Source organism: Lichenostomus cassidix, chromosome 26 (assembly GCF_008360975.1).
Source record: "Lichenostomus cassidix isolate B80296 chromosome 26, HeHo_3.0, whole genome shotgun sequence".
In the NCBI taxonomy this organism is placed as follows: Eukaryota; Metazoa; Chordata; class Aves; order Passeriformes; family Meliphagidae; genus Lichenostomus; species Lichenostomus cassidix.
The window spans coordinates 3,380,102-3,407,093 of record NC_139506.1 but is presented as its reverse complement, the minus strand read 5'-3'; the positions used below and the strand labels follow the sequence as shown (position 1 = coordinate 3,407,093).

The window sequence follows — 26,992 nt, the reverse complement described above, 5'->3', positions numbered from 1 at the left end:
CAGCCTCCCCGTGGTCCATGAATCCCACCAGGCTCCAGATGCCTCATGTCCGATGATTTTGCACCAGGAGCTGTCCCCTCTTCCCATCCCCGTGCTGGCAGGAGCGTTGGCTCCAGGAACTGAGGGATCAGCAGCCCCCTGGACCCTTCCCTTCTCTCCCAGCAGCACTGGGATGCAGCTGGTCCAGCAGCCTCATCCTTGGCATGGATTCCCTATTCCCACACTCCCAGCTTTCCCTAGCACAGCCAGGGCTGCCTCTGGGTGAATTTAGAAGCTCCTAAACGAGTGGCTGGTGATGTTTGGATCCCGTGGAGCAGGATGGGATCCATGGAGATCCCCATGAGAGAGGGGAGGGAAGCAGCTGGATCTGGGAGGGAGGGAAAAGCCCCAGCAGGGCAGGATGTGAGGGTTCCCTGTCCTGCTTCCTGCAGATCGTGCGGCTGGACAGGAGCATGGAGCAGATCATCTTCCCCGTGCCTGGGATCTGTGAGTTCCTCACCAAGGAGACCAAATATCGCCTGTTCACCACCACCGAGCAGGACGAGCAGGGCAGCAAAGTCAGCGACTTCTTCGACCAGTCCTCCTTCCTGCACAACGAGATGGAGTGGCAGAAGAAGCTGCGCAGTAAGAGCGAGGCAGAGCCTTTCCCAGGGCTACCCCGGTGGGAAACTGGGAGGAATTCCTGCTGGGAAAGGGCTGCACACCTGGATTGGCATTGCTGAGCTGCCCTGGCTCTGCAGAGCATCACACAGCTGGCAGGGTGTGGGGAATGAGGGGTAAAATCCCAGGGATGTAATTCCTCCCTGCTGCCAGGGCAGTTTCTCCACAATCTGAGGTGCTCACATTCCCTGGGATTCCACCTGAGGTGTTTTCCCTGGAAAGTCCTTTCAGTTGCCTTTTCCTGAGCCAGGATCTCTCAGCTGCACATGGGAAATAAAACCTGTTTCCATTGGTGCCTGACAGGCTTGCCTAAAACAGGGGCTGGACAAAGCTAGGAGAAAAAAAAGGAGATAAATTTATTGAAGGCCTTCAGGTGCATTTAGGGCAGACAGAGCCTACTCATGAGGCTACACCCAAAAATAGATTACAAGTCATGAGGTTTTCATATTTTATAATTCTGTACATTAACATATTGAGCCTTAATCCTCCAATTGCACCTTCAGGTAATGATGTCAATTACCCCAAATTTGCTCTCCCCAATTCACTGTTATTTCCATATTTTTAGGTTCTGAGGCAGCAAAGTGTCCTTGTATCTCGAGTTTCAGAGGAATTGTTTTGTCTAAAAAAAATGGTGGGAACAGAAGTTTTAGCACTTTATATGGAGTCCAGAGCCACACACCAAAACTACAGATACACAAAAAATACAGCAGCCAAAATCCCAAGGCATCACCATGCCCCCTGCAGACCTGCTCAGGGGCTCTCAGAGTGCAAATCCTGGCTGTAAATGCCAGGAGCTGAGTAGGGAGCACACTATGGACCCTGGGATGCAGACAAGAAATGGTGTAGGAGCTGTGAGAGGACAGAGCCAAGCTGATTCCAGGGTGTCAGAGCAGCTTTTCCAGAGGGCTGGGAAACCAAGGAATGTGAGCAAAGCCACCGAGAAGGTGCACTCCTCTTCCATCAGATGAGCAGGAATGTTTTCAAAACACTTCATTAGTGTTTTTAAGGAAGTGAGAGGCTGGGTGGGTTTGGGGCCAGCAGCTGGAGAGCCCACGGGGGTCTGGGATGGCACAGGGGGTCAGGGATGGCACAGAGGGTCTGGGATGGCACAGGAGGTCAGGGATGGCACAGGAGGTCTGAGATGGCACAGGGGGTTTAGGATGGCACAGAGGGTTTGGGATGGCACAGAGGGTTTGGGATGGCACAGAGGTTTTGGGATGGCACAGGGGGTCTGGGATGGCACAGGGGGTCTGAGATGGCACAGGAGGTCAGGGATGGCACAGGGAGTCAGGGATGGCACAGGAGGTCAGGGATGGCACAGGGGGTCAGGGATGGCACAGGAGGTCAGGGATGGCACAGGGAGTCAGGGATGGCACAGGAGGTCAGGGATGGCACAGGAGGTCAGGGATGGCACAGGGGGTCAGGTCAGGGATGGCACAGGAGGTCAGGGATGGCACAGGGGGTCTGGGATGGCACAGAGGGTCAGGGATGGCACAGGGGGTCTGAGATGACACAGGGGGTCCAGGGGGGCACAGGGGGTCTGAGATGACACAGGGGGTCCAGGGGGGCACAGGAGGTCAGGGATGGCACAGGAGGTCAGGGATGGCACAGGGGGTCAGGGATGGCACAGGGGGTCTGGGATGGCACAGGGGGTCTGGGATGGCACAGGGGGTCTGGGATGGCACAGGGGGTCAGGGATGGCACAGGGGGTCTGGGATGGCACAGGGGGTCTGGGATGGCACAGAGGGTCTGGGATGGCACAGGAGGTCAGGGATGGCACAGAGGGTCAGGGATGGCACAGGGGGTCAGGTCAGGGATGGCACAGGGGGTCAGGTCAGGGATGGCACAGGGGGTCAGGTCAGGGATGGCACAGGGAGTCAGGGATGGCACAGGGGGTCTGGGATGGCACAGGGGGTTTGTGATGGCACAGGGGGTCTGGGATGGCACAGGGGGTCTGGGATGGCACAGGGGGTCTGGGATGACACCGGGGGTCAGGGATGAGCCAGGGGGTCCAGGGGCACACAGGGGGTCAGGGAGGAGCCGGTTGGCACGAGGCTGGCTGAGGTTTGTGTGTTGCCTCCTCTCCCCCCAGGCATGCCGCTGATGTACTGGTTCTCCCGCAGAATGACGCTCTGGGGAAGCATTTCCTTCAACCTGGCTGTCTTCATCAACATCATCATCGCTTTCTTCTACCCCTATGTGGAAGCCACTTCCATGGGTGAGTGCCCCAGCACCTTGGGGGGAAGGGGAAGGGATCTTCACATGCAGGAAAACTGGCCCTGCCCTCATCCCTGGGCTCCTCTGGGCTCCTAAAACCCCAGGTCTGGGGCTTTCCTTGATCTGCTGGATAAAGGAAAGGATTGAGTCAGGATTTCAGTTTCCAGCCCTCCCACTCCTTCCTTCTCAGGGAAACCTCTCTTCTCCTGGGCTGCACTTCCCCTGTTGGGGAGCTGTGGGAAGCAGTGATGGAATACATTCCTGTTGGCAGGGAAAGCCTCCATCACCTGCAGTGGTGATGTGTAACATCTCAGTGGTCCTGAGCTCTCGGATAAAAGATTTTACAAAATATATCAGCAAAAAGCACCTGAACCAACCCAAACCTTTGCAGTGCAGCATCACCACCTCTGCTAAGAGCTCGTTAGTGTGTCTGCACAGGCTGGCAGCAGCAGTGCCCTGCCTTTAACATCCACGTGTCTCCTGTTCCCAGGGGTGCTGGATTCCCCCCTGATCTCCCTGCTCTTCTGGATCCTGATCTGTTTCTCCATCATGGCTCTGTTCACCAAGCGCTACGGGGTGAGGCCGCTGCTGGTGGCTCTGATCCTGCGCTCCATCTACTACCTGGGCATCGGCCTCACCCTCAACATCCTGGGAGCTCTCAATGTGAGTTTGCCACATGCTGGGCAGTCAGGAAGTTGTCCTGCATTTCCAGAGCTCAGCAAACCCCATTCTCCCCGTTTCTGGCTGCCCCCAGCTGACCAACAAGATCGTGTTCGTGGTGAGCTTCGTGGGCAACCGAGGCACCTTCATCCGTGGCTACAAGGCCATGATCATGGATGTGGAGTTCCTGTACCATGTGGGCTACATCGTCACCAGTGTCCTGGGGCTGTTTGTGCACGAGCTCTTCTACAGCATCCTGGTACAGTACCTGCACTAAGTGGGGCACAGGCAGCCTGGTACAGTCAATGTCTGGGGTACAGTCAATGTTTGGGGTACAGTCAATGTCTGGGGGCATAGGCAGCCTGGTACAATAACTGCAGGTGTTTGGGGCACAGGAAGCCTGGGTACAATAAATGTTTGGGGCACAGGCAGCCTGGTACTGTCAATGTTTGGGGCACAGGAAGCCTGGTACAATAAATGCAGGTTTTTTGGGCACAGACAGCCTGAAACAATCAATGTTTGGGGCACAGGCAGGCTGGTACAATCAATGTTTTGGGGCACAGGCAGCGTGGCTGCTGCCTTAGGAGCTGGAGGGCTCCAGTGACACCTTCCAGGGGCTGATTGATAGCGGAGAGAACAATTCCCTGTGCTCTAATCTTTGCGTGGGCTGCGCTTTCTGCCTCCCGACAGTATCTATTGCTGTCTCTCTCCTGGTCCTGGGCTGTATCTCTCTTTCTAATCTGCTGTGTGCTTTATCTGGGTCAGCTGGGAGGCAACGTGAGCAGGAGAGGGCAGAGCCAGGGTACATGTGGCCTATTCTTGGCTCTCCTGCTGTGCATAAGTCACTCCATTCTTCTCTGCTTCCCTTCAGTAAGCTGGGAAACTTAAAGGCTTTGTGAGAAAAGTTAGTCAAGGTCTGCTGAGCGATCCAAGATCTCGGGATAAAAGGGGATGTAGATAGGCCAGGCATTATCAAGAGAAGCACCCTGCAGCCTCCCTTTGCTCCTGGGTCCTTTCAGCTGTTTGACTTGATCTACCGTGAGGAGACCTTGTTTAATGTCATCAAAAGCGTGACGCGGAACGGGCGCTCCATCCTGCTGACAGCCCTGCTCGCCCTCATCCTCGTCTACCTCTTCTCCATCGTGGGCTTCCTGTTCCTGAAGGATGACTTCATCCTCGAGGTGGATCGGCTGCCGGACAGCAAAGCCAAAGGTTGGGCAGTGCTCAGGGCTGTGGGGCACTGTGGGACCTCCAGATGATGCTGGATGGTTTTTGCCTTTATGTATTTATAACCTTCCCAGTAGTTTTCCCTGCCCTTTTCCCCAGCTAGAAAGACAAAACTAATTTTAGAGCTCCAAGCCCTGGAGGGTACAAAGCCCCTGTCCTGTCTTGATTTTTCCTGGGAACCAAGGTCTTTGAGACACATTTTCATCAACAAGTACAATTCATACCAAGGGTTGGGGCTTCAGAGAAAGGGCTTGACCTGAGGGGAATTGCATCACCACTTGTCCTCCTAATTGGTGCTTTTTATCAATGATGCCAACTTTCTAAAATCTATCAAACTATTCACTCCTGTGGGGTTGGGCTTTTGTGGATATTCTTCCCTAACTGCCCCTGGAGCTCCAAAAAAGATCCACTTGCATGTTACCTCCTGTACTAAAATCATCCCAAGTTTCATTTCCGGGCTAAAAAAGGCAACACATACACATCTCAGGGTGTGCTGTGTGTGCCTTTAAACTGGGAGCACTGGTTTTGGGGTCCCAGAGAGAACAGCTGCTGTGCTCCTGCTGCACAGGGCAGGGTTTGGGGTTAGTGGTGGCAGAAAAGGAGGTACAGAGCAACAAATGAAGGGTCAGCACTGCGGGGTCTCAACCCTGAGAAAAAGCTTGAAATCCAAGAAAAAGTAGGAGAAGATGAGGCAACTTTTTCCCAAGAATTTTGGCATCTTCCTGGGAGCCTGTGGCAGTGGTGAGGAGCTTTGCTGGGGAGAGGAGCTGCTCTCACAGGGCTGGGCTCTCTTCCTTGCAGATGATCCCTTGGGGATGCAAAGGAACGTGGAGACCTTTGTGGAGTCATGCAGCAGCGACAAAATCAGCTGCTCTGCTGCCCCCACTGCCTTGGAAGGTAAGAGAGCTCCGTGGAAATGCCAGCTCTGTGTGCCAGTGTGGATTTGCCAGCCAGCCCAGAAAAATCCCAGATTTTCCATGGTGGGAACTAAATCCACTTCCTGGGACACGATAGGCAAGAGGCTTGGGGATTTTGCACTGACCCTGGCATAAAAAATGTTTTAAAAAAAGAGTTTTTAAACATTATTAAAAAATCATGAAGGAGGTGGGAGCTCCAGGAGTGTTTGGCTGCTGGAGGAGCTGCTGGGACATTGCTGGTTGGGACATCCCCACCAGGCACTGCAGCTGGAGCCATCCCACTGCCAGGGTCAGGTGTCCTGGCCATGCTCTGAGCCCTGTTGTCCCCTGCAGAAGCTGACCCAGAGCAGTGGGAACGTGCCTGTGACACGCTGCTCATGTGCATTGTCACCGTCCTCAACCACGGACTGCGCAACGGTGGTGGCGTTGGGGACATCCTGAGGAAACCCTCCAAGGATGTGAGTGGGGACAGCGCCTGCCACCTCTTCCTTCTGCTAAATCCTTCCCTCCCTGCGAGCTGTGGCACATCCAGCTCAGCCACAGCCGTGTCACTGGGCGGGGACAGGGGCGTGCAGGACACCCAATTGTCCCTGTCATCCGTCACAGGAGTCCCTGTTCCCTGCTCGAGTTGTCTACGACCTCCTCTTCTTCTTCATTGTCATCATCATCGTCCTCAACCTCATCTTTGGGGTCATTATTGACACCTTTGCTGATCTGAGGAGCGAGAAACAGAAGAAGGAAGAGATCCTGAAGACCACCTGTTTTATCTGTGGTGAGTGTTGGGAATGCAGGAATTTCCCCAAAGCTTTTCCTTCCCTCCAAGGTTGGGGAAGGAAAAGAATTTCAGCTGGATTGTGGTTTTTATCACTGCAAAACTTGAATCTGTTCGGCGAGGGGTCACTGCACTGGGAAGGGTTTAAACAAGGACACAGCTGAGGGAAATTCTCAGTGTTGTCCTTCACCCTGCTAACGAGGTGTTAAACTAAAACCACATTGTGGGGCTCTTGTCGCTGTGCATCTCACTCCTGAGACCTTCCCTTGGCCAGTGGAGGAAAAAAAGCAGCATATTATTGAAGAAATATAATAGAGAAAATGGTCTGGAATCCTTTCAGTCAGCAGAAGGCATAAAAAAGAAAAAGAACACCTCAGTAAATCTCTCTGGTTTTTCTTTTGAAGATCCTCTGGGTGTGCTTGTGTGGGTAGGTGCCTGGGCAGAGGCAGAGGCAGCAGGGTTTGGGAAGAAATTCTTCCCTAGGAGGGTGAGGCACAGGGTGCCCAGAGAAGCTGTGGCTGCCTCTGGATCCCTGGAAGTAGCCAAGGGCAGGTTGGACAGGGCTTGGAGCAGCCTGGGATAGTGGAAAGTGTCCCTGCCCAGGGCAGGATGGACTTTAATGTCCTTCCAACCCAAACCATTCCATGATTCTGTGATTATAAACAGAAATCTCCTGAACCCCAGCTTGGTTATTACCCCCTGGTTTGGATGTTCATGTGTTAAATGCCAACTCATTACTAAAAGCACTTGAATGTCACCCCTGGGAGGAGATGCACTTGGCTGGATTTCCTTCCACATTTGCTCCTCATTCACCTCCTCCCTTCCCCATCTCCTCCCTGTCCTTCTCCACCCTCCCCTGCCTTTCCCAGGGCTGGAAAGGGACAAGTTTGACAACAAGACCGTGTCCTTCGAGGAGCACATCAAATACGAGCACAACATGTGGAACTACCTGTACTTCATCGTGCTGGTGAGGGTGAAGAACAAGACTGACTACACTGGCCCTGAGAGCTACGTGGCACAGATGATAAAGGTACAGGTGTCCTCAGGGCAGCTCCTTGGCTATCCCAGCCTGCCTGCTCCTGGGATATCGGGAACAAGGGGCTGGCCAAGGAAAAACAGCTCTGGGAAGTGCTTCTGGAAAATATTGATTCATGGTGCAATGTCTTGGTTTGTCCTTAGCTGGTTTTTAACACGTGGTCTGTTCAAGGGTTTGTACCCTGAGGTGGAGTGTTGGATCAAGCAGGGAGTGTGGTTTCAAAGGGGTTTCAAGTCGAGGAAGGGAAAGGAAAGTGAGGAAAGAAAAACTTCTGCACTTGAGCCCATTAAATAGCCTAGAAATAGACCATTTGTGGGAAAACTGCAGATTTTTGCAAAGAGTATTTCTTTAATCCTAAGCACGGGGAGGCTGCCTGTTAGAGCTTCTCTTCCCTCCTCCTCTCTCCACCCCTCACCCCAACTGCCCTTGTCCATGGTCACCTTCCCAGAACAAGAACCTGGACTGGTTCCCCCGGATGCGCGCCATGTCTCTGGTCAGCAATGAAGGGGAAGGGGAGCAGAACGAGATCCGCAACCTGCAGGACAAACTCAACACCACCATGAAGCTCGTGTCCCACCTCACCTCCCAGCTGAACGAGCTGAAGGAGCAGGTATGGGGAATTCCCTGGAGGAACTTCTGTCCTTCCCAAAATAGTCACTGAGGGCAGGGAGGGGGAGGCAGCACAATGACAATACAAAGAGCTCCCGCAGCTCTTTTTTGGGGGAACTGGGGACACGTGGGTTTGGGTTGTGCCTCATCAGCTCAGAGTTTGCTGGCAGAGGCTCAAAGCAGTGCAGTCAGACACTTGGGAAGCACATCCAAGAGCAGGAAGGGCTGGGAATTGCCTCAGCATGTCCCTGTTTGCATTGCAGATGACGGAGCAGCGGAAGCGCCGGCAGAGGATGGGGTTTGTGGATGTCCAGAACACCATGAACCACTGAGACAGTGTCGCCCACCGGGGACTGCACCTGGGTGTCAGCTGAGGAGGCTGCTCCTCCCTGGGCTCCAGGCATGGAGGGTCACTGTCTGGGGATGATGGACCACATGGAAAGGGTTTCCCAGCCAGCATCTCCCTTAGAGCGCTTGTAAGCAATTCCAGCAGCAGGGACTGGCCGGATCGCTCCCCACACCACGCCCAGGTGGTGTTCTAACGCCCTGTAGGAAGATAAATCACACAGGACTTTCATTCCTCACTGCAATAACTCTTTTCTTTTGCAACTGTGGAGGGTTGTATCTTTATCTCCATGTGCTCCAGCCCCTCGGCTGTGGGGTGAGTAGCTGTAGGGCCACCCTATTTAACTTATTCCGAGTGCCACTTGTCCCTGTGGATCTTTGCCAAGCAGCCCTCGTTATCTGCTGTGCCTGCTCCTCGCTGACCCCTCTCCATTTACAGAATTCTCTTCATCCTCTGGTGCAGTAAAAGAGCAGCTGAACTCAAGGAGGTGGATTTAATTTAATTAACTCTCCAGATGAGGAGCTGAGCTTGTCCTAGTGGGAACTAAAAGTCTTTTTTGCCTTCTGTGGACCAAGGATCTTTGGGCAGCAGTAGTGGGGAGACTGCAGGTTTACAGGAGTTCACTGTGAAGGGGTGTCCTGTGTTTTAGTTTCATCTCTGGTGTCATGTTTTACCTTTTTTTTTTTAATTTTTTTTTAGTTGTTATTGTTGTTACTTAAGAACTGAAGTGTAAATTGCCTTAACTAAATTAAATACAGAATCATGTTATAATAAAAATTTCAACGTGGTAAAGGAAGTCCCCTTCCTGTCCCCTCTAGTGTGTGATGGAATAGAAGCACAGAACCCCAAAGCAGGGCTGTCACCCAAGGTGCTCCCCAGCCTGCTGCTCCCAGCTCCAGGTGTTGCACATCCCATGCCAAACCCTGCCATGAAGAGCCACCAGGAACACCAGCCTTGGTTCCTGAAGCTTTGAACCAGAGCCTGCTGCAGTTTCAAATTCTTTCACTCCTTGCCAGGAAATCACTGCTGAAACCCGTAAAAAGGAGCAGCTGTTGGTGCTGTGGAGCTTTGGCACAGCTCTGCTCCAGACACTCATCCTTCCCAAGCCAGCCCCAGCTCCAAGCCCAAGAACAGACACTGATGAAAGCAGTAAAGCTCTAAAAAGGAATAAAAAAGGCTGTAACAGTGAAGTTGCAGAGCCCTTGAAATGTGTTTATGGCCCCATCTAGCAGCATGTCATTTAATCCTGCCTTCACCCTTCAGCTCTGCACTAACCCACACACATCCCTCTCCTCAGGCTGAGGGGAATCTGCACAGAGCTGGCTCCAGCAGCAGCAGCTCTGCAGCAGCTGATTGAAATCTCAATTAAACTCGTGCAGTGCTCCACTGTCACCATGGCAAAGTCACCCTCCGTCCTCTGCGTCTTCTCAGAAGGAAAATAAATGTGATGATTAAAAGTTCTCCCTCCCTCCACTGCCCTGGTCCCTGTGCTAACACACAAACACGAGCACAGAGAGGTTTTTCACATCCTCTCTGTTCTCTTCACAAGAACATTGAAAGCTGCACCTCCTCCCTCTGGGCAGCTCCTGGTTGTTCCATTTTTTGAGACACAAAGGAGCAGGTTTGCCACCACAAAGTTCCCTTTCCTCCATCACTCCAGCGTGGATGTGCTAAGCTCTGCCCCAGATTTTCAGCAGAAAAAAAAGGAGGCACTAAATATGAAGAATGTACAGGGTAGGGCTGAACAAAAATGCTGTTGCTAAGAGGAATAAATGGTTTTATTCATCATGGCAACACACAGAGCTTGAGGGATATGTACAGTGGAGAAGCTGAGAGCTGGGCCCTCACTTCAAGTCCTCCTCGGGTTTCTTGGCAGAGAACTTTTCCCGCAGTCTTTTCCACGTCCCTTTTTTCATGTCTTCCATCTGTTTCAGAATGTCTGCAAGAGGAGAAGGGAGACAGAGATGGGGCCAGAGGAAGATAAGCAGAAAAGCAGAGAGAGGAATGAAACCCTCTTAAAACAGCTCTGCCTTCCATCTAATTTGCTTCCCTGACTTTTCATCTTAATGAATTTTCATTCCAGGCCCGAGGCGAGGTTGGTTTCCCTTCCAATCAATGCAGGGAGTCTCTTATCACTAGCAGCTGATACTCAGTTTCCACACGCTGCAATCAAAGTTAGGAACTGGAGCAGAACAAAACTGCTCTGGCTCCCAGCTCTGCCCTTTGTAAAGGATGTGCTGAGAGCATTTCTGTGTGGGGTACCCAGCTCCTTCCCAAGCTCTGACACAGAAGGAATACGAAGGGAATTGGAGGATGGTGAAAGAGAAGCTGATCTGAGGTTGGGATGACATAGCAAACGTGCTCCTTCCCCACAGGTCCTGCTGTCTGACCCCAAAGAGCCTTTGCAAACCCCCTGCTGCTCCTGCCAGTGCAAAATCCAATTGATTCTTCACCCCAATAGACTGAGCTACTCCTCAGCTGAATTATTCCTGCACTTACTCCTCATCCAACACCATCACACAGCTGCAGACAGCCCCTGGCTGCTCTCCAGCCACAGGGGTGATGCAAGGAGCACCCCAAAGACCAGAATGTCCCTTTCCTCCTGCCCTACCCCCTGAGACCAAACCCAGCAGCAGCAGTACCTGTGGCCAGGATCGTCCTGCAATCCTCCACTGTCACCCCGGTGAAGGTGGTGTCTTTCAGGCGAGGGTACTTCCCAGGAGAGCAGCAAAAGGAGGGAAAGAGACAAAGATGTCACTTGCAGTGCATGAAAAAGTCACAAGTGTCACCAGCTGGAACAATCTGAGCTCATTTTCAGCTGGAATTCTGTTCATCCACACCAGAACCAGCTCTGCCCTGCTCACACAGCAGAGCCCTGTGCAGCTGCCCTGGGTGACCACAGGCACTCCACCCCTCAGCTGTCCCTCAGGCATTCCCAGGAACCCTGCCATTCCCAGAAATCCTGCAGCAGGCAGTGACACCCCCCAGAAAGAGGGACAGTGGCCAGTGCCAAGCTCTCACCTTGTTTTTGTAGAAGTTGGTGTGGATCCTGACTAAGCTCTCGTACATTTGGTCACAGGCCTCGGGGTCAGAGATCTGCAGGGGACACAAGTGTCACACAAATCTGGTTTTGCACCTCCACAGCAAACCCCCCTCATTCCATAGCTGGGAAGGAACAGTTCAGAATTCCCAGTGCACTGCTGGATTCTGGGGACCTTCTGTCCCTTCCACCTCCCACCAGCCTGGTGGGACAACACTTGGGATTTTCAGAATGGATCTTAAACTCTACATCTGCAGGATTTGACACTGAATATCCAGTTAAAGAGAACATTACTAGCTGGTGCTGTGAAATCTGTGGTCCTTCCCACTCTGAGGCCACTTCTGTCACCTGCCTCATTGCAAGGAGTCACCCAGGACAACGTGCCAGGGTGGACGTTGGAAACTCCCTGCAGGGGGATAAAAATAGCCTGCAATTGATTAGGGAAATCAGCACAAATTACAGGGAGCAGCTTGAAGGGTAAATGGATTTCTATTTCAGTTGAAGATCCGGCTCATCCCCAACCTGTGCCAGGTGTCTCTGCCTCAGCTGCTTTTCCACTCTACAGTGGTTTTCCTGGTTTTTTTTGGTGTACAATGAGTCCAACTCGACCAGAACTCACTGTTGCTGCTCTGTGATATTGAATACAAATGGTTAAAATGGGTCAAGAGTAAAAATAACATCAACAGAAAGGTGTCAGGATGAAGCAGGGAAAGGAAGGAAAAGTTCTCCTCGTTCAGCAGGGCTGCAGGAAAGAGGATACAGGGGCTGCAGGTGATCCCCACCTGTGTCCTGCAGCCCCACAGTGATTAAAAGGGTGGCAAAACCAGCATCCCACCCCTGGAAATCCAGAAAATCTTATTCCACTGGAATAAAACAGATATTAGATTGCCAAAGAGGCCTTGTGGCTCTAGTTCCCTTCTCAGAGGTTCCTCCTGCCAGCACACTCAGCCTCTCCACACACAAATTGCCACCAGTGCTGCAGGCATCAATTCACATTTCCAGGATCAGTGGCAGCTTTGGGATCTTGGAGCCAACTGATGCAACACATTAAGCTGTCCTGAGCATATGGAAAAGCAATAAAACCCTTCCCAAAATGTCTGCAGCAGACTATTCTGGTCACCAGTACAGGATTAGGAGCCTGTAATGGCCCCTTGAGGTCGAAAACACATCTCTGGAACAATGTTTTTATGCTAAGAAAGGGCACATTTGCATTCTGCAGCAACACCTCCGCGCCTGGGAAGGTCTGCAGCCAAGTCAGGCATCAGATTCCCTAATTTATTTCAGCAGCAAAGCCTGAACTCCAACGGAATTACAGCTGGAGGCGGAATTCAATTGTACAACCGCTGCATTCCATCAGTGTCAGGCAGTGCTGCAGCATCCCATCATCCCATCCTCGGGGTAAGGAGATCACAGGAATTAACTGCATTCCAGCACAGCTGACAACTTCCCAAAACTCCCATAACCACGGGGAACAGGGCTCTCCATAGCACAGGGTGCAAAGGGTGCAAGAACTGGGTGTAAACCAGCTGTCCTGAGGATAAAACAGCTGTCCTGGGTACCAACCAGATGTGCTGAGTATAAACCTGCTGGTGTCCAGGGCACCAGCGCCCAAGTGTCCTGGATATAAACCATTTGCCCAGTGCACAAACCCATTGTCCTGGGCATAAACCATATACCGTGGGTACAAACCTGTTGTCCTGGACACAAACCTGTTGTCCTGGGCACAAACCTGTTGTTCTGGGCACAAACCCGGTGTCCTCCTGGGCACCAATCATTTGTCCCGGGTACAACCCAGGTGTCCTGACACAAACACCGATAACCAAACAACCCGCAGTTTGCCCCGTGGAGGCACAAGCCCGTGGCTTGTGTGCTCCGAAGGCTGCCGAGCGCTCACAGCCCTGCCCTGCCCGGGACGATCCGCACTCCATCACCCCTGGTATCCCCACTCCTTCCCCGCTCAGGACATCCCGCGATTCCGTGAAGCACCAGGGAGCCCCGAGCACATCCTCCCCGCGCTGTGCAGCCCACAGAGCCCCGAGGTGAAGGACAATCCGGGCAGAGCCTCCCCAAGCCGCTCGCTCCATCCCCGACCCCTCAGAGCCCTCAGAGCCCCGCCGGGCCTCTCCCCGCGCCCTCCCAGGCCGGTACCGCGGCATGCCGCCCTCCCAGCCGCCCCTCACCGGCGTGTTCTCGCCCTCGCGGAAGGCCTGCGCCACCCGCTGCCGCAGCACAGAGCCCAGGTCGCGCTGCTGCTTGGTCTGCTCCACCGGCCATTCCTCACAGAGCCGCAGGAAGCGCCGGTAGCGGCTGGCGGCCATGGCGCCGCGTCACGTGTGCCGGTCACGTGCGGCGGCGAGTCACGTGGGGCGCGGGAGGGCGGGAAGGGCTGAGGGGAGAATGGCTGAGGGGAGAGAGTGGCTGAGGAGAGAATGGCTGAGGGGGAGAGAAGGGCTGAGGGGGAGAAGGGCTGAGGGGAGAATGGCTGAGGGGAGAGAATGGCTGAGGGGAGAATGGCTGAGGGGAGAATGGCTGAGGGGAGAATGGCTATGGGGGGAATGGCTGAGGGCGGGAAGGGCTGAGGGGGAGAATGGCTGAGGGGGAGAATGGCTCAGAGGGGAGAGAATGGCTATGGGGGGAATGGCTGCGGGTGGGAAGGGCTGAGGGGAGAATGGCTGAGGGGGAGAGAATGGCTGAGGGGAGGGAATGGCTAAGGGGAAGAATTCCTCTGCGATCATCGAGCCCAACCTGTGATCCCCACCCTGTGATCCCCACCCCTGTCACCAGCGCAGAGCAAAGAGTGCCACGTCCAGGCGATCCCTGGACACCGCCAGTAGTGGGGACTCCACAGCCTCCCTGGACAGCCCCTTCCAAGGCCTGACCACCCTTTACATGAGGAGATTCCAACCTGAGCCTCCCCTGGCACAACTTGAGGCCGTTTGTCCTGTCCCTTGGGAGCTGAGCTTGACCTCCTCGGCTGCTTCCACCACCTCTCGAGGAGTTTACAGAGCCAGAAGGTCCCCCTGAGCCTCCTTTTCTCCAGCCTGAGCCCCTTCCCCAGCTCCCTCAGCCACTCATCACAGGCTTTACAATGGTTTGAGTTGAAGGAACCTTAAATCCCATGTCATTCCACCTTCTGCCATGGTCAGGGACACCTCCTGCTATCCTAGGTTGCTCCAAGCCCTGTCCAGCCTGGCCTTGGACACCCTCAGGGATGGGGCAGCCACACTGTGCAGGTGTATGAGGGGTAAAAAGGGAAGGCACATTGGGCTTTTTATAATTATTCAGCCAACAAGTTGTTTTCTGTGCAGCAATGAAGAGTGAGGGGCTGCCCAGCAAGGGGCCCTGGCTGAACCCAGACTCTTCTCATCCATCCCTGGTCCCACCCAAACTCATCCACAAAGCCACAAAAGTCTTATCACAGACTTCTCATGTGAGCCAGGACAATCTGTGGCTCAATCCCTGCTGAAATTGGGTGTTTGTGGCTTTTTTTTTTTTTACAGTTTGTGGTCAAGAAATAATGCAACACTCTGAACAAGAGTCTTCCCAGTGGACTCCGGGCCAAGCAAAATACACAGCTGGGCCAGATGTCTTAAATTTTCCAGCTATAAATTGCAGCAGCTCCCCAGCTTTCTGCTGTAAATCCAAGTGAAGCGTCTCCCTTGGGATCTGGTGTTTAAACCTGTGGAAATAACGACTGTCTGTAAAAATTACGGGCTTAAACAAAGAATAATGTATCTCAAGGATGCTGCGGGAGGGAAAAGGAGATGGACACCAGTGAGAGTTACTTGCACAATTTTATTTATATCCCCACTCCCCGGTAGTGGAGTTCTGTAGCTCTGTTCATTGTGCAAGGACTTCTCCTTCAGGTTTCCCACACCATGCAGGAAGGAATTATATTTGTTCCATCATCATCATAATAATAAAATCTGTCCACAAAAGCTGTAAACATTAGAGTCTTTTGTTACTGTCTCCTTCAAACACACACACGCACACACACACACAGCATTTGTATCAAAGAATTTCTGGGTGACCTTTGACGTCCAGTCCCTGACTCAATCTCACACTTTTTTTTTCTTTTTTCTTCTTGTTTTTTAAGCAAAAATCCCTTGATGCGAATGTCTTTTGTGACTGATTTCTGACAGAGTCATCGCATTCCCATGCTTCCAGCCCCAGTGGAGCCTCTTTCCTAAGAAAATTCCTGGAAAATTCCCTGTTACAACCCCACAGGGATGTTAAAGCTCGGCGAGGTGCAGCTCTTGGTCTGAGTATTTGAACACGTGCACAGAGAATCCCAACCAGGAGCACTGGGAATGTTGGAGGGTGTTTTTCCCTCCCACTTGAGCAGAAAGGGAAGCTCCATCTGTTCATTCCTGCCCCAAACCCCCTCCTCCCGCTCGAGCAGCTCCTGGTTTATCATTAAGACTCTTCCCAAGTAATGCTTTCTTTGGCTCACAAATAAATCAAGGACGGCAGTAAAACCAGAAAGGAAAATAAATCTTCTGATGGATGGCAGAGAGAGAACAGATTCTTCCAGCTCTCTGCTCCTCACGCTTCAGTTCAGTTTGAGTTTTCAGCACTTCCCAAGTTATCCGTGCTCATTCCATGCCACGCACAGCACATCCAGCAGCTGGAGGGTCCCACACAGCTGACCCCAGGCAGGATTTTCAGGGCTATCGGTCACTAGGAAATCCAGGCTGTTTCACAGAAATTCTCATTTTCCTTCCGACAGGCTCTGAAGAATTTTGATGAGGTTCTCCAGGCCGAAAATGTAGCCGTGGTCAGGCCCATCATATGGGGTAGGGTTGGGATTGCTCTTGGAGCCTTTGAAGGTGGTGTGGGCAAAGTCAATCATCCTCACATCCACTCTGGAAGGATGAGTTTTGGCAAAGGGAACATGATTATCCACGCTCTCCTTGTGCTCCTGTCCGTCATAAATGATGAGGAGGGAGCTGGAGTAGAACCTGTAGGAGCTTTGCTTCCTGATCACCGAGAGCAAAGCCTTGAGGCGCAGGATGATGGGCTCCAGCAGGTCTGTCCTCAGCTGGTTCCCATTGCACAGGAACTGCCGCAGCGTCTGCCGGAATCCCTCCGGGGACAGCTTCCTCCCAAAATATTTGTCTTTGCACAGGAAATGGCCAGTGTCTGCTTGGTAAACCTGGAGGGGAAAGAGGAATAATCCATAGGTGATCCCAAGGTGGAAGGGGTTCGCTAGGACAGTCGAAGTCCAACTGCTCTCAGGAAGATGCCAGAGATCAGAAAGGGACACAGGTATTTTATATATTTTGCTATCTATATTTTGCTTTATATATTTTGCTTTATATATTTAGCCTTATATGCCTGTACTCATTACTCTCATAATTATCCTTCAGGCAGCGTTTTGAAACCTGTTTGGCAATAGTGAATGAGGGAAATGCAGTTTGGGTTTCCAGGAGGAAGAGTGGGGATTTCCAGCAGGAGACATTTAGTCCCAAATGAACCCCTGGCTATTGTAGCACCAGGATGGAGCAGCTCAGTGAAGACACAAGCAGGGCAATGTGGTGCTTTTGGGGTTTTCTTTTTGTGCAGCAGCCAAGAGCTGAGCAGGAATCTTTGTAAAAGCAGGTTCTCAGATGGGGTAAATGGTGCAGTGGTACAGAGAAAGGGTCACCCTAAATGTGCCATATTTACACCCTCTCTGAGAGGACACACAGCCAAATGGCCACTTCTTACAGCCCACGTTCGTGTGGAAAAGAGAATAAAACAGCTGGAGATCCCATAAATCCCTGGAGATCCCAGCTTGCTTCCAAGCCACGTGTGGGACACACACCGAGGGGATGGAGGCTTTACCTGCATCCCACAGATTCGCACGCCCAGCGACGCCGAGGTGCTCTGCTCACACTTCTTGATGTGCCTGGCTTTCTTCTCCTCTGAGGCATCATCCCCGTGCTGCCGAGTGCCCATCTTCAGGTCCAGGATGCAGGGATAGCTGTACTTGGACACCACGTTCTCCAGCAGGAGAAACTCTGAGCGTGAGTTAAGGGAAACCCAACACTTTGAAATTCTAATTGAAAGAGGCCTTAAATCAAAGCAACTGCTGACGCTCCCCATAACAGCTCACAACTGTAATGAGACTTTCTGAGCCAATTTCTCCGACGTGTCATTGCTATGGGCCTCTCGCTGCCAATTCCAGTTAATTTACTGTACTACAGCCCTACCAATTAAAGCCCCAACAGCTCCATTCTCCAGTGACACCATAGCCCTGGGCTGTCACTCCGACACCTTCCCTCCGTGCTGAGCTCTCCGGTGGGTGGGGGAAGTTGTTAAACTCTATTACTCACATGACTGGTGGGTAATGAAGTGTAATAGGAAAATAAAAGGCGAGGCAGCTGCTAATTCCTGTATGGTTGTGTTTTTAAATGTATGCCAAGGGGATCCTTGACTTCTGCTAAGAACTCTTTATGGGAAATGGGGTTTTTTTTTCTTTTTCTAATTTTTTTTTAAACAGCAGGAGAAGATAACAGAGAATATTCCTCATTTTCCCAGAGTCTGTGCAAGAAGAGGGATGCACCCCCTGCAATAAACCCTACATTGATTTCAAGCAGTTATTTGTAGGACTGTGCTGGAGGGGAGAGAGGAGAAAGGATACGATGAAGTTTGTTCTCGTTATGCTTGGAGGACATGCGGTTCAGGTGCTGCCGGTGACAGTGCAGTCCCCAGGGGTTGTGGCTCTTCCTTTCTGGCTGGTTTCCATTTGCATCTTCCAAAAGGGAATCTGTGTGGTACTGAAGGTCTGTCCTCAAAAGCATCTTCCCAGGGCAGCTAGACAAAGCACACAAAGGCACACGTTGGGTTTATAAGCTCCAGAGGAGAATATTCCCTTCCCTCATTTTTTTTTCTGTAGAGCCTCCAACTTGATAAGGTGGATTTTCAGGGACTCTCAAAGGAAACATATTGATCATGTCCAACCTGCAGAGATCCTTTGTTACTCCATAACAGTAATTTTCAGAAAGCCAGCTATTGCTGCCTGCCAATACTTTTTTTTCCATTATAATTTAAAGTGTGCTGGCTCCCATGAAAAGCCATTCACAGCCCCAGCAGCCAAGGATCTCTATTTATCCACCTAATGGGCACTGCACAGGCAAATGGTCCAACAATGGGAATGATTCCTAATTTGGAAGGGCTGGCTCTGAGGATGGGAGGGAGAGGGGCAGCAATGAGGAGATCTGTTTCCTTGGGGGATCATTCCTTCCTCTTGCTCATCCAAACTCCACACTCCCATCCCTCCAAAAGCAGTGGCTCCATGGTTGTGATACCCCACCCTCAGTCCCTGCTGGTTTAGCTCTGAACCAGTTTGGGGTGAATCCTGCAGAAAACCTTAGTGAGCCAGAGGTTGTGGGGTGTTGGGTGCCTTGCTGGGATGGGATGGGATGGGATGGGATGGGATGGGATGGGATGGGATGGGATGGGATGGGATGGGAAGGGGGAGATGGGATGGGATGGGAAGGGGGTGATGGGATGGGACTGAAGCCCTCTCTTGCCATCAGAGGGATATTCCATGCTCAGTGACTGTTCTCTCAGGGCCTCTCCTCCCCTGCAACACACTGCTCTCCAAGAATTGGGGCTTAAAGCAGGTCTTTGAGCAACAACATCCCAACTTCACCCCACACCAGGGAGGAGCAGAACCACACACAGGGCTTGGCTCTCCTGTTCTCTACCTCAGCTGGGCTCTGTTCTCACCCTAACCCCAGAGCTGAGCCCCCAAACCCATCCCACCCAAGTGGCAGAAGCCAGCCAGGAGGTTTGCAGCCAGTGACAGCCCCTCACCTGTCTTTGAAGGTCTTGGTGACCTGGGTGTGGCTCCACTTGACCAGCCCATGCTCGCTGCTGGCGCTGGCTGTCCACTTGCGCTTGTGCCACAAGGTGACAGCGGGGTCAGTGGTGGCACTGTCCGGCTGCCCCAGGCCAGGGCTGGCCAGCAGGGTCAGGTTGCCAAGGCTGTCCTTCTTGAGGTGCACGGAGATGATGCCTGGGCAGAGGGGAAAAGAGAGGAGACAGAGATGAGCCTGTGGTTATCACAGAGGCCTGGCCACCACCTTGTCACCACCTCGTGTTTTGGTGGCCTTTTACTGATGCCACTCTGATTTCAAGCCAAATAAACACCTTTAGGTTGAGACCCTGGAAAACAGCCTCAGGATTTTCAAGTGTCCCTCTTCTCAAGGCTCAGTTTGAAATCTCCCTCCTCTGAACCCCACATTCCTTTGTCCCCACACCCCTCCAGGCTCTGCTGTGCCCCAGGTGACCCAGAAAAGCCCCCCAGCTCCAGATCAGGAGCTCCCACCTCATTTATCACCAAGGATTTAAACGCTTTTTAAGGACAGCACAAGGCTGGAAACACTTTTCATTGGCAGGAAGCAAAGGGAGGGTTGGGGACAAAGCATTTCCAAGGACACCCAGCATGCCAACTGCTTCCTTTAATTGGAGAGCCCCAGGAGCAGGGCAGAGATGTCACCATGGGCTGCCAGTGTCCCCCACACATTGTCGTGGTCATGTCCTTCCCCCAGCACCAAGGACCAGCACCCAAATATCCCAGGGGGCTGGACAGTCACACGTCCAGCATTTGTGCCCGAGAGTGACCAGCACTGTGACCGCGGGTTATTTTTTCCACCCTGAGTGCTTAAAACATCATTATGTATTTTAGTATTGTAATTTTCCCTGACTCTGACAGGAATCACAGGGCTCAAATGCCAGCCAGTCCAGCACGGATTTAGCCCAATCCAAGCCCATCCCTGGCTGGCTCTGCGTCTCAAGTGACAGCGCAGGAATGGCCACGGATCACAGTGCAGCCAGCTCTGACCTTTCTGGGAAAGGCTGATAACGCCATCCTGCTCCTGCAGCTCCAGAGGGCTGTCTGACTCTCCCCACGCTCTGGGGGCATTTTTATAGCTCAGCCCTTTAGGCTTGGGGGCTGCCAGCTCCAAAACAGGACAGGGACTAGGGACAGGGCTGTGGGACCTGCAAGAGCAGCACTGGAGGGAGCCCTGTTGGGGAGCTGAGTTGGATCCAGCTGTGCCCAGAGAATCCTCACTGGGTTTGGTGGGTATTTGGGGAGCTGGGTTTGATCCAGCTGTGCCCAGGGCATCCTCACTGGGTTTGGTGGGCATTTGGGGATCTGGGTTGGATCCAGCTGTGCCCAGGGAATCCTCACTGGGTATGGTGGGTATTTGGAGAGCTGGGTTGGATCCAGCTGTGCCCAGGGCATCCTCACAGTGCCTGCTGGAGATTTGGGGAGATGACCTCAGCAGTTTAACAAACAGTTCTGCTCTCCCAAGCAAAGGTGCCAAAGCAAATAAACACGCAAAGCCCCTTCTCTCCATTTCAATGAGATTACAGTGAGCAAACACTGACACAAGGCTTTGCCTCCTGTGCCTGCCTAGCTCTGCTGCCTCAGGGGGTTTTCCCCACCTGAACTGCAGCCCCACATCCTTCCCTGGGTCCTGCACCCCATAACTCTGGGTTTGGATGCTTTTCCCTCCCTCTGCTCAGCCACCACAGCCATTCCTGGTTCCTTCTGCTGTACAATCAGCATTATTGTGAGCAGGCTGGGTTAAACAGGCTGGCTTTGCACAGAAATGGGGGAAAATCTACACAGGCTGCTCTGCCAAGGGAGCTGAGGGGCTGCAAACCTTCATTAGGGCGAGGAATGTTTTTAACCCTCCCAGCCCTTTGCTGGTGGTGGTGAGCACAGGGAGTTCCATCTTCCTCAGGCTCCAGCATTACCTTTTCCCTGAGTCCCATTCTTAAAAAAATCCATATTTCTGAGAGCAAACAAATCTCCTCTCAGCCTGGATGCCTGCTTCACATTTTCTGGGGATGTAGACAGGGGGGAAAAAAAAAGCCAGCGTGTCTTTTGCCTAAATCAAAGCCTTTTTAATTTAAAAAAGTCACTGGGAGGCGACTGGAGCCCTCGATTCCAAACACCATAACCTTAAAAACTGTCCCAGTTCCTGCTTGCAGTCAGCAGGGCTGTGCTCATTTGCATAGTGCTGACGGGCTGGCCCCAAAAAAAACTTATATATAGCGTGAAAGTAAGAGTTGTTAAATATCAGCCATTAATATGAAAATTAATGGGGAGATTTTCAAAGGCGAGATCCGAGCGTTAAATTGGAAGGGAATGTGATCCTCTCCCTCCTCCCAGCTGGAAATTCAGCCTTCAAAAAAAAACCTCCAGCTCGGCCTGAAAAGTGTTTTTTTGTTTCCTGGGGTGATTCCACGGGGGATTGCAGGTGTCCTGCCGTGACCTGAGTGTGGCAGACAAACCCTCAGTGCTCCTCCTTTGGTGTCACTGACACCCCACTCGCCCTCCTGCCGGCACCAGCGAGGAGCCAGAGGGTATTTCTGGGTGCTGTCACCATGCTGGTGGCATCCCAGAGACTCTGGGGAGGTTTCACTCTGTAACTCAGCCCCCCTGGGTTTATTTCTGTATTTACAAGAGCATTCATTTAGTGCCGAGGGCAATGGGAAGCTGACCAGAACTGGGTGGGAAACAAGCCCAGTGTTGCCCTGTGAGCTCAACTGGACTTCAGCAGGGCCTTGAAATGAGATAAAATTCAGTCCCAAGGTTGCCAGACTGCCTGATATGGATGAGGTGAGCAGGAAGAGCCATGGGCTGGGGATGAGACGTGGGTGCTATTTGATCCCCATTGTGGAGAATGTCACCGTTACACAGAATGTCACCATTGCACAGAATGTCACCATTACATAATGGTGCTGGGGCCGTTCCCACAGCCTAAGAATAGAGATGAGGTACGTGGATCTGTGGGAATGGGGGATGGAGCCATCAGGAGAACCCCTCTGGATGCTCATCTCCCTCATCATCCTCACGGGAAAGTGTTCCACCTTTTTAATTGCCTGGCAGCAGGGCTGGGACAGCCAGGAGAGGAAAAAACCTGTGAGCCCAGTGCCAGATTGCAGGAGAACTGATGTTTAATTACCCCTCAGCATAAAACTCTCTGGTGTTTGAAATAGGAGAGAAAAAGACAAAGGTTTGAACACCCAGAGCCCCCCTGGACTGGTTAAACTGGGATTGTTTAACAGCTTTATCAGCGCTGCAGCACCAAACCCTGGGCCCTGCCAGAGGAAACCTCTCAGAGGAAACTTTTCTCCCTTAAGCATCTATTTAATATTGTCCCATAAATCTGCAGAGGCCCCTGACTTCCTGGGAAAGGGAGAGATTGGGCTTGAAGCACACTGGAGCCGTGGCTGACTGAGCTCTTTTCTGTAACGCCGAAGGACCAAGAGATATTTTCAGTTTTTACGTGACAAGTGAGCTCCTCACCTCCCCCAAAAGCCAGGGTCAGGAGCTTTACGAGCAGCACAAGTCTGGCAGTAAAAGCAGAAAATACTGAAGGAATAAGAAAGAGAAGGGAGGGAGGATGTCTTAAAAAAAATACTGGTGCTGCTGAGAAATTCAGCCGGGAATGAGGGTCAGGGATGGGGCAGCAAGAAGAGGGACAGCAGAGGGACAGACAGAGGGACAGACAGAGGGACAGCACAGCTACCTGGGGAAGGTGAGAGCTTCCCCAGGAAGGTGAGAGCTCTGCAGCTGCCCTTACCTTTGTACTGAGGGGTGAACTGCCTCATGGCCAGCGGCAGGGACTCGTAGAAGCTCAGCTCCTGCGACACCAGCGGCTTGCAGACGGTGTGCTCGTCGTAGCTCAGCATGCTGCTGTGCCCACCCACCTGGTGCACGAAGGGCTGCAGCAGCACAGCAGCTCTGCCCTCAGCGGGGCCCAGGGGGCTCTGACCCACCATGGTGCCAGGCAGGACCCGGGGGGCTGCAGCTCCTTCAGCAGCAGCACACGGGGCTGGGAAGGGCAGGCTGGGATGGGCAGAGCTGGGGCAGGTTTCACCCACTCTGGGATGGTTGTCACCCACTCTGGGATGGTTGTCACCCACTCTGGGATTTCCACCACGCTGGGTTTTGTCCCACGCTGGGCTTGCGAGGATGAAATCTGCAATAAAAAGGTGGAATTGAGGAATTAGAGGAGGAGGGTCGCCCAGCAGGTGGGTGGGATGAGATCTGTCAGGGAGCCCCAGGCTGACACAGAGTCCAGGAAAGCCCCAGTCTCCATCTGTTGGGGACAAAAGGGGCAGAGATCAAGAAGAGCTGCGAATGAAAGCAGTGGCCTTGTCAAGGCAGCAGGACTGGGGATTCCTTGGATAGGTTATTAACACACTGCAGTTCATAACACAAACAGTTTGTCCTACAAGATGGTTTTAGGACAATCCCAGGCCTTCCCTTAGACATTCCCTGCCCAGGAGCATTGTTAATAAATCCCCTGCAAGTCTCCCTTGCCCTGCAATGCTCTGGGTGGGGTGAGCAACAATTTCAACCTTCCAGAGAAACCTCAGTGTGGGACATTCCCTGTCACTGAACACCAGAGCAGCAGCAGGAGCATTTCCTTCCTGAGCTGACAAACACACACAGGGGGATGTGGATGTGTCACACCAGGGCTCACACCCAGCTTTCCACCCTGCCCTGCTCCCAGCAATGCCTGAGTCCAGGAATTCCTCTTTGATTCTTACAGCAACAAGTCTCATCTCTAAAGTGGTGATGTAGGGAAATCCTGGAGCAAATCCATGGAACATCCCCAGCAGCAGCACCCACCACCAGCCATTCCTGCCCTCATTCCCCACAGGAAGCCCATGGATGGCTCTTGGGCAGCAGGAATTGAATCCCACAAGCACCAAGGCAGACAAAAGGGAGCTGATAGTGGTGCTGGAGCAGCCTGGCCTCACCCCATGCAGGCAGTAACACCAGAGGTGGACACTCCACATCCCAACCTCACAGGGATGGGGAAAAAGGATTACAACCATCATTTGAGGTATTCAAACACTTTCTTCTCGTTGCTCCAACTTCAGCACAACCCGGGGAGGTTTACACCTTGTTTTTGCCAGCAAAACCCCAGAGCAGTGGAGAATAATGCCTTTGGAGGATCCAATTCTGCCGGGAAAACCTCCAGGATGTGCTGCCAGGTGAGCAACTCCACCCGTGCCAGCCCCATGGGACAGGTGTGACCAGGACAGGTGTGACCCATGGGACAGGTGTGACCAGGACAGGTGTGATCCATGGGACAGGTGTGACCAGGACAGTGCTGTCCCCCCTCCTGCAGGAGCCAGGGGACAGCAGAGGGATGGTGGCACCACCTGGAGCTGCATCCCCTGACACTCATTCATTCCCATCCTGCAGCAAGGATCCAGAGCTCAGCACTTGGACTCGATCCTCGTCGTTCCCTTCCAACTCTGGATGTTCTGTGATGCTGAAATCCCCTTCCCCTCCTGCTGGGATCAACCCCCAAGGGCAAAGCCCCTGGTGGGCTTTGTTTCCCACCTGGAGCAGTGCGATGGAGTGGGCTGAAGGCAGGGAAGAGCCACCCTTACCTCCAAACCCACCAGCAGCTCCTTTATCTCCCCCAGGCTGGGGTTTTCCCCCTCCCATTATTCCATCCTTCGCAGAGGAATTCCTGCTCTACAATTACCTTCCCCGGAGGAACAAAGCCAGGCTCCCGAGCCGAACGCTTTCCAGCCGGGAAGAAAGCAGCTCCGAGGAGTTAATAAAAGCATTCGGCGTTTTGTTAAGTTGTGGCAATTTTTTAAAGAGGATTTTCCGCCTCGGGAGCCGCAGGTTTGTTGTGGTTTGTTTCGTGCGGCTTTCCCCCCACCCTCCCTTCCTCCCATCCTTAAAAAAGAAGGAGAAAAGCCAAAAGCAAGCGGATTTGTCATAACACCTCTTTGGAGCAGGGAAAAACATGACTTAAATCCTTTCTTGCTCCCGAGACAGTCCAAGGCCGAAACTCGGCTGACACAAACCCCTGACAGCTCTGGCAACCTTGGCATTGCGAAGGGAGTTGGGGAAAAAACATCCACCATTTGATAAACCTCCGAATGTTTTCTCCCAAGCAAAACTCGGAGCAGGATTTGCAGTAGGAGAAGGAGGTTTGTTTTTGTTTTTTTTTTTTATGGGAGTTTCTGTTGGGAAGCAGCTCATCCATTCGGAGCAGATAAATGTTCCTGCAAACACTGAGCTGCTCTGAGCTCCCCTGAAACAAGACACTCGAAATAAATCACTTCCACTGGCTCAAGGTATCGCAAATGCCAGGAGATATTTACGTCACTGAAAATACGCGGAATTACAGAGAAATCTGCGCCCTCTGAGCAAAACTAGAATCCGTCAGTGTTTTCCCCCCCAGCTAAAGGAAAAGCAGCTCAGGTGCTGCAGGTGGGAGATGAGCCAGGAGAAATTGGGGAAGGAGAATATGGGGAATATTTCTCTGCGTAGAAGAGGAATATTCTGTTCTCCAGGAAAGGGATGAGGCTCTGGAAAAGCCACAGAAGGTTTTTCTTTCTGGAACTGGATGAGTTTTGTCCCAGTGTTGGGGACAGCGCTGCTCCCCGGGCATTGTCACCTCCCACCTGCCCCAGGCAGGGCCAAATGTCAGAGGAGTCTGAGCTAAACAGGTTGTTTATTCCCAGCTCCAAAAGGAACCAGGCAGATTAAATTCTCTAATCTTTAATTAGTGCCCACTCCATCCCATCCCAACCAGGAAATACACAGCCAGGCTGAGCTGGGTGCTGGTGGCAGAAATATCCAGGAATATCAAAAAGCAAAATCTTTCTGAAAACAGCAGCTCTGTGCACAGACCCAGGTCCTCAGTGTCACCCTTCCTGGTCACTGCCCTGCTCCAGGAGCATCCCAAAGCTCCAAACTTGGCTTCCAAGCACTGCACGGCGGCAGATTCTTTGCTTTGTTTTGTTAAAAGGCAAGAAAAGCACGTGGCTGAGATCTGTGTGTGCACAGCTGGTGTTGCAGCTGACTGGAACCCAAACCGGCCCTGCACGGAGCCCCAGAGCCACCACGGACCTGGTGCCACCATGGACCTAATGCCACCACGGACTCAATGCCACGACAGGACCTAGTGTCACCAACCTCCCCAGGAAAGGGCACAGGTTCCCTCACCCCCCACCAACTTTCTGCCTTCCCCAGCACCTCCACTTCCCACCCCTCCACTTCCCAGCCGAACACTTTCCATCCATCCCATGAGCACAGCACAGAACCCAGAGAGCCACCAGCTGCTGTTCGCAGCTCCAGACATTCCCCAAGTGCCATCTGTCCCCACTGCTCCTGTCCCCTCCTGATAACATCCCACCCATCCTGCCCCATCCACGCTGCCCCAAAGCTCACCTCTGGGCGCAGGGATCTGCTCAGGGGTGCTGCCGAGTCTCGGGGTGCTGCCCGTGCCTCGCTTCTCGCTGCTCCTCGCTGCGGCTCCGGCGGGACGAGTGCGGGAGCATTTGGGCATGGCCCTGACTGCGGCGGCGCTGGCAGCAGCCCGGAATGTCCAGCTGACATTCCAGCCGGGCTGTGCCAGGCAGAGACACCCCGGGTGGGACAGGAGAGCTGCTGCGTGAGAGGGACAGGACAGGACGGGACGAGAGGAGCCGCAGTGTGCTCCCGATCTCTTGGGCAATC

General features: G+C 52.7%; 3 protein-coding genes across 4 annotated transcripts in view; 1 reads left to right on the top strand and 2 right to left on the bottom strand.

Annotated features, from left to right (window-relative positions):
* ITPR3 (inositol 1,4,5-trisphosphate receptor type 3) overlaps positions 1–9,240 on the top strand; it is a 40,282-nt gene extending 31,042 nt beyond the window's left edge. Inside the window, exons 48-58 of the mRNA XM_085083052.1 lie at positions 432–624; positions 2,753–2,878; positions 3,368–3,540; positions 3,632–3,796; positions 4,557–4,749; positions 5,566–5,661; positions 6,015–6,139; positions 6,288–6,453; positions 7,323–7,483; positions 7,938–8,099; positions 8,362–9,240. Of these exons, the coding sequence (XP_084939178.1) occupies positions 432–624; positions 2,753–2,878; positions 3,368–3,540; positions 3,632–3,796; positions 4,557–4,749; positions 5,566–5,661; positions 6,015–6,139; positions 6,288–6,453; positions 7,323–7,483; positions 7,938–8,099; positions 8,362–8,430 (1,629 nt within the window). The 3' untranslated portion in view covers positions 8,431–9,240. The remainder of the gene's footprint in view (positions 1–431; positions 625–2,752; positions 2,879–3,367; positions 3,541–3,631; positions 3,797–4,556; positions 4,750–5,565; positions 5,662–6,014; positions 6,140–6,287; positions 6,454–7,322; positions 7,484–7,937; positions 8,100–8,361) is intronic.
* A 964-nt stretch (positions 9,241–10,204) lies between these two features.
* UQCC2 (ubiquinol-cytochrome c reductase complex assembly factor 2) lies at positions 10,205–13,842 on the bottom strand. Its single transcript, XM_085083054.1, has 4 exons — positions 13,665–13,842; positions 11,466–11,540; positions 11,087–11,156; positions 10,205–10,383 (listed from the first exon to the last, which is right to left on the bottom strand). The coding sequence occupies exons 1-4, from the start codon at positions 13,800–13,802 to the stop codon at positions 10,289–10,291; spliced, it is 378 nt and encodes a 125-aa protein (XP_084939180.1). The 5' UTR covers positions 13,803–13,842; the 3' UTR covers positions 10,205–10,288.
* A 1,417-nt stretch (positions 13,843–15,259) lies between these two features.
* IP6K3 (inositol hexakisphosphate kinase 3) lies at positions 15,260–26,956 on the bottom strand. Of its 2 annotated transcripts, none has more exons than XM_085083072.1 (6): positions 26,705–26,956; positions 23,076–23,474; positions 19,288–19,489; positions 18,110–18,282; positions 17,311–17,486; positions 15,260–16,639 (listed from the first exon to the last, which is right to left on the bottom strand). In XM_085083072.1, the coding sequence occupies exons 1-6, from the start codon at positions 26,820–26,822 to the stop codon at positions 16,196–16,198; spliced, it is 1,512 nt and encodes a 503-aa protein (XP_084939198.1). In that variant the 5' UTR covers positions 26,823–26,956; the 3' UTR covers positions 15,260–16,195. The 2 variants fall into 2 exon arrangements, with proteins under 2 accessions (XP_084939198.1, XP_084939197.1); XM_085083071.1 differs by lacking the exon at positions 26,705–26,956 and adding an exon at positions 25,002–25,021.
* Positions 26,957–26,992: the final 36 nt, after the last annotated feature.

Excerpts from the sequence above, each read along its gene's own strand:
- UQCC2 (XM_085083054.1), bottom strand. The coding sequence starts at position 13,802 with ATGGCCGCCAGCCGCTACCGGCGCTTCCTGCGGCTCTGTGAGGAATGG. Across the intron at positions 11,157-11,465 it reads CCAACTTCTACAAAAACAAG|TACCCTCGCCTGAAAGACAC; the intron begins GTGAGAGCTTGG and ends TCTCCTGGGAAG. Across the intron at positions 10,384-11,086 it reads CAGGACGATCCTGGCCACAG|ACATTCTGAAACAGATGGAA; the intron begins GTACTGCTGCTG and ends CTCCTCTTGCAG.
- IP6K3 (XM_085083072.1), bottom strand. The coding sequence starts at position 26,822 with ATGCCCAAATGCTCCCGCACTCGTCCCGCCGGAGCCGCAGCGAGGAGC. Across the intron at positions 23,475-26,704 it reads GCAGATCCCTGCGCCCAGAG|ATTTCATCCTCGCAAGCCCA; the intron begins GTGAGCTTTGGG and ends TTTTTATTGCAG. Across the intron at positions 17,487-18,109 it reads TAACGAGAACAAACTTCATC|AGTTTCTCCTGCTGGAGAAC; the intron begins GTATCCTTTCTC and ends ACTCACGCTCAG.